General features: G+C 38.9%; 2 protein-coding genes across 2 annotated transcripts in view; both read left to right on the forward strand.

The window, feature by feature from the left end:
- KCTD9 (potassium channel tetramerization domain containing 9) overlaps positions 1 to 2537 on the forward strand; it is an 8873-nt gene extending 6336 nt beyond the window's left edge. The window contains exon 12 of the mRNA XM_009319538.1: positions 239 to 2537. Coding sequence (XP_009317813.1) covers positions 239 to 355 — 117 coding nt within the window. The 3' untranslated portion in view covers positions 356 to 2537. The remainder of the gene's footprint in view (positions 1 to 238) is intronic.
- Positions 366 to 5990, forward strand: part of GNRH1 (gonadotropin-releasing hormone 1 (luteinizing-releasing hormone)) — an 8457-nt gene continuing 2832 nt past the window's right edge. The window contains 2 exon segments of the mRNA XM_009319537.1: positions 366 to 391; positions 5879 to 5989. Coding sequence (XP_009317812.1) covers positions 366 to 391; positions 5879 to 5989 — 137 coding nt within the window.

A 5990-nucleotide genomic window follows, 5' to 3' on the forward strand; every position in this document is an offset into this window, starting at 1 on the left:
ATAATTTGATATAGACAGTGTAAGTCTAATGACTTAAAAATAAACCCAGCTGTTACTGTGATAAGGAACTACTCTCTTACAAGAAGTAACTGAAACTCTAAACTAGAGTGATAGACTAGAAGTTTACACTGGAATTTATGGAAGTATATGTGGTTCTGTATAAATGCAGTTAAGGTAAAGTTTTGAACTAAGTTCTGGGTATATTCAATTAACGTTTAATTTTTCTTTTACCCTTTAGAATTGTGACCTATCAGGTTGTGATCTACAAGAAGCTAATTTGAGGGGATCTAATGTAAAAGGAGCTATCTTTGAAGAGATGCTGACACCTTTGCACATGTCTCAGAGCGTCAGATAGGGAAGAGAATATGCCGAAGAGGAAGGAATCAAAACAGTTATTGTGACTTTCTTCACCTCCTCCCCTTATTAAGTTAGAAGTAATGGTTATTAGACAACTTACATTTGCAGTAGTGCCTAAGTAAACTCTTCTTTGATCATTTTGGGGGAGAGAGCTTTTGTTTAAGAGGTAGAAACAGTGTCTGTTTCTACCTTTGTGAACAGAGTGAGGAAGCGAGCTGGTTCTAGAACCAGGACACGTGGCTGGTTTAGGGGGGGAGGGTTAAATAGATTCATTGTTTAGCATTGCCTCACTTTGGGAATGCATTTTAATTTATAAAGCACAATATATGCAATTCTATTTATTAAATCTGTAGCTGCAATATGAATAGAAAATGTTATTAATGTATAGTAGCAACAAAGTTCAGGTTTACAGTTAGACTAGTGTATTTACAGTTAGTTTCTTCATTCCTGCACAGCGTATTAAATGACAGATGTGGTTTAGACAGCATCCACAGGATGTTTTCAGGTACTCTTTTCTTCTGGGGTGAAAACAGTAGTTACCTGTCATCATAGGTTATATATTGCCTTGTAGTAGTTTGAATGCAGGTATAGAACAGCTTTATCATCTTCTCAAACGTGCACTGGAAGCTGCTTCCACTGAAGGGATGTGCATACACGGCAGATCTAGTTATAACTAAAACATCCCTGTTCTGAAATTGGATGGCTTATTTGATCCTTTCTGAATTAGTGTGAAATTGCACTATCAATCACAGCTGGTAAGAAAAATTCTCTTGCTTCTAAATGTCCTAACCACTCCAAACTGGAGTACCTGTAGTTTTTTCATTCTTTGTGGGGAATTAAACGTACGTAGGAAAATACAATACTGTCACCAAAGTAGAGATAAGCCCTGGGGCCACAGCACATGCTCCGTCCTCCTGTCATTACTCCAGTATACAAATAATTGGCACCTGTTTCCCCTCAATGTACTATGCAAATACTCTTGTACACTGAATCCTTGAAAGCATGGGCATAATCCTTTTCCCAGCCAGATCTTAGTATTCCACTTTGGGCCCGCTTAAAGTGGCTGTAAAAGCATCTTGCACAGGGCAAAGTGCCCTTTCCACAACTGCTTTACCTGTGAGCAAATAGGGAACTATGTGGCTTCTGCAGTGCAGAAAGCCTCACAGCATCTCTTTAGGTGGTGGTGCACTTCATCTAATAAGCTGTTTCCACTGTAGTATCAATCTAGTTCTCATCTAACAGAACATTTATTTTGTACACAATCAAAAAGCACATGAAGAAACTATACCAAAAAAGAAAAGGTGCATCAAGAACTCTTACCTCAGATGCTTACTTAAAACACCCCAAAGTTAAAACTAACCTTGAATCTAAGGAAATACAGCTATTGCTGGAAGTTAAGAACCAATGTATCCTAAAACTTACAGAATGTGACACTTCTTATAGCAGTGGTTTGAGTTCCACAGTTACTTCCGTGGGTGGCCTATTACTTGCAGTGCAGATTTCCAGTCCTCTGAACAGAAGTCTTGTTGTCTCAGTAGTTGTTATGCAAATGCTGCTTTGCCATCAATCTAGAAAGATTAGTTCAGGACCAGTATATGATTTGTTTGGGGGGGAATTGCAGGATTCTCCCTTATTTTCAAGTTGGGTTGACTCAGGCATATGACATGAACTTTTGGGACTCAAAATCCCACAGCCATGTGGTTCGGAATTGGGATTTTATTTCCTCTTGATTCCCAGGCCTCTTGGTCTGGCTCTAGGACAACACCGTATCGCCGGTGAAATATACCTATAGATTCAAGGGAAGTGTTTCAGCGTGATTTTGGAGTCCTTTCTCCCACCTCATCGCTTTCATTGAGAGTGGTGTATATGTTGCAGTAGAAGAAGATTCCTAGGGCTAGAGAAATAAATGAATTATTTTTCTTTATCATATTTTATAGCTGTCAGAAGTAAAATATTGTATGGAAAGAATCTATTTTCATAATCTCTGTGTATAAAATATATTTGAACTTTCACTGAAGCACTATGTTTTGAATAATCACAGCATGTGGCATCATTCATTCACAGATGAATTTAAGGTACCTCTTTTGCTATGACAAAGCTGTACGAATAGCCCAAAGTGGCCTATTCAGAAATTGCAGGTTCCAGCCTAATTTAAATTGCATTAATAAAAGTGTGAAATATAAAAGTGTCGTGGTTGTCTTAATTTAAAAAAACAATCTCAATCTTACCTGACTTCTCTGGGAAGGACAGCAAGTTATAAGAGAACGCAATTTTTAACTTTGATAGCTCCTTGTATACAAACTTAAAAAATATTGTAGCTATAGTTGGTTTTGCCCTTCATGAGACCTTGACTGTCACCTCAGCCTGGATTTGTATGTAACCAGTGCTTTCTCAAATGGACTACTTATTGTAAAGTAGGAATTAGCCACGCTTGAGTACTTACTTTATAAGACTGAGTTACATGTCTTGTCTTCTGCACAGGCCATTTGCACTATGGCAGAAAGCAAAAGAATTCTTGCTTTCAAGCATAAAGCTTACCTGCTAGAAAAACAAGTCAGTGTACCTTGTGGGGATTGCTGCAATGTTTCCGATACATTCAGTTTGACAGCTTTCAGGGTTTTTTTTGACTGCAACACTGCAGTCAAACACATCTGCAACACTTTTCAGCTTTTCTTTGTCCCCACCCTTCATATTTGCTTAATAAAATAGTTGGAGTCAGAAATCATTAACCATGATTTACATAGGTATGTGCACTATTTAAAACACTTTCCACATTAGATATTATCATCACACAGCACAAGCACCTAAACTGTGTTTTACTTAATAAACCTGTCCTTCACTTTGGTCTATAAAGTGCTCATGATTTCAGTCTAAAACTCTGTGGCACAACAGTGATAATACAAATACAGCACATCTGCCTAAGCACTGTAGAGCACCCTGAGAACAAAAGTGGAAAAGTTCTTTCTTCAGTTTCTCACCTCCAGCACACTCCTTTGGGCTAGGAATGCTGCCTAAAAAGCCTAAGACACTCAATAGGCCAGGATATGCCTTTCCAACACTTCTGATAAAACAGGTCTTGATTCTTGGAATGGGAATCCACAAACCCAGGTTTTCCTGACAAGTCCTTGACTTCCATGTGGGTACTTAACAGCATTGGCAGGCATTAAGATTTCTCTCCCCAAAACAGAAAAACTCGTGCACTTGAAGGTCTGGGAGCTCTTCTGAAAAGTCTACATCAAACCATACTCCGGTGTCTGAAAACTAAAGAGAGGTGACGTGCTAAGAACCCAGCTTCACACTTTGATTTTTTCTGAGAGCACAAAGCAGGCACCTGCCTGACAAGCCCAGACTGAAGCACTCCCAGACCCTGGATCAGACTTCCATTCAGACTGCCTCTGCCAAAATCAGAGTAGTTTGTTGGTTTCCATTACACAGGGCTGTAAAAGTATTTGTGGGCAAACAAAACCAGCTATAATCTTTTTTTTAACCTACCAACTCCTTTACGTAACTTAGACTGTGGCCTAGAGTTTAAGACAAGACATGGCACAGCTCACTAACCAGTGCAGTTACGTGCTCTTTGATGTGCTGTCGTAGGTCAGCTTTGTAGCTGTAACAGAAACCTGTGGAGAAACATAGTTGTTGAAAGATGTTGAGTAGGCTGTCATTAGACGTAGCTTAAAATGGTGGGTTAATAAGAGGTACAATTATTGGGCTAAGCAGGCCCCCTTCCCTCTTTAAATGTCATCCCTCAGGATGAACAAACTCTTCTGTTTATCTTTAAATAACCTTAATTTTTGCTAGGCTCATCAGGGAAGGAAGGAGTCTTAAAACACTGGTACAGGAAAAATCTCATTTCTAAAGTGATGTGCCTACGCTGAAGTAACATTTCTCCCACTGAAACAAACTATTTTCACAGCTTGATCAGTTTATCAGCTGGAGTTAAATGTTGGCTACTCTTGCCATGAGTAGGAGGAGCATTAGAGCAGGAAGAATTACTCTTTGCTAGAGTCACTACATCCTCCTTAAGTTATTTACTTATTAAATTACTTTTAATCCATTAATCTCAAAGAGGTCATGGGAGCAGGAAGAGAGGATATTTGAAGAACACTAAACGTGATACATCCAATTGCACATAAAACGGTGCATAGCAAGTCAAAATAGCTGCCAGGTGGATCAAAAAAATTGAGATTTCTGCAGTCAAAATTATTGAATTTAACTCCTGTATGCAAATAGTTATAAACCCCTTTATAAAACTGCAGTGCGTAAACTCTCACGAACAAAGAGTTCTCAAAGAACTTCATTGCTTACATTTACACACACACACACATATATAAAAACCACAAAATAAAGTAAGCGTCTGGGACTCCTATTCATGAATGAGACCCCATCGTGACAACAGAGGGTCCCTTCCCCAGCATATTTACAATCAAATATACAATCATTTGATTAGTTTAATGGTACTTTGCATTTTATAGAGCAAAGAATATCAAGGCACTTTAAACATTAAGGAGGAGGACTTTCAAAGGAGCATGCAAATTGCTCCGTGCACTTGTGCAATCATAGGCTCCTGTTTATGCACCAAAGGACTGTTTCCTTCATGCCTGATATACAGAGACTAAGCTGAATTCCTCACCCATTTCAACTGTTAGCCCCTCTCAACAAATTCAAACTCACCCAAGAACTTTCACTTAAAAATTAGAAGCCACTGAAAGAAAAGATTGTGTATTTTCCATGGGGCAACAGCAGTCAGCTCGATTTGAATGTCAGATTTATAGCCTCTTAAAAGAAAGGCTGTTACTTTTATGGCTCTTAGAGAAAACAGCTGAATTTAATAGCTACACCAGGGGTGTTCCAATTATGTGCTTTACTTCTGCTGCATTACAGCAATTTTAAGAACAAAATTGCAGCCTGTGAGAGAGAATCAGATAAAGTTACCTGCTGTGAAAGGTTTGGCGTTGGGGTGGTTGTATATAAAAAGTGAGATGACAAGCATACTTGGAGGACATTTTCAAACGGAGAAGGGTTGGAGTTATTCTGCAACCTCTCTCAGCAAGCAGGTAATGTGCTTGAACAACATACCAGATTCCCTTTTTACTTATTCAGTGCTTAACAGATGCTTGTATTAGAAGAAACTTGCATTAGAAGAAACCGCAAAGAGCACTTTTTAACGAGCAGGGACATTAGAACAGAAACCGGCTAAACTGAATGCATCTGTCAAATATCAACAGGGACTTTCATGGAACCTTTGAGGTCCAGACATTCCTAAAACTCTGAAAGGGTGCTCAAAAATCCTAATTTAGATCTTCATCCAAATTTTTCAGCTGTTAAATCTCTTTATAGTGAGCTAATCCACACTTTGAGGGGCTCAAAATCCAGCTGTGGCTAACACACAGGCACAATGCCACTGGGGCACAGGAGATCAGAACTGGAGATCCAGAAATGTAACATTTTCATAATTCTGTAAGATAAAAATGGAGCTGTAATGTCATTATAATCAGAAAGATGTTTTCTTCTCTCACAGGATGGAGAAGTCCAGGAAGATCTTTGTTAGTGTCCTCCTGTTTGTCATGTCTGTGGAAATCTGCTTGGCTCAACACTGGTCTTATGGCCTGCAACCAGGAGGAAAAAGGAAT

The sequence above is a fragment of the Pygoscelis adeliae genome, unplaced genomic scaffold, assembly GCF_000699105.1.
Source record: "Pygoscelis adeliae isolate BGI_AS28 unplaced genomic scaffold, ASM69910v1 Scaffold372, whole genome shotgun sequence".
Classification (NCBI taxonomy): Eukaryota; Metazoa; Chordata; class Aves; order Sphenisciformes; family Spheniscidae; genus Pygoscelis; species Pygoscelis adeliae.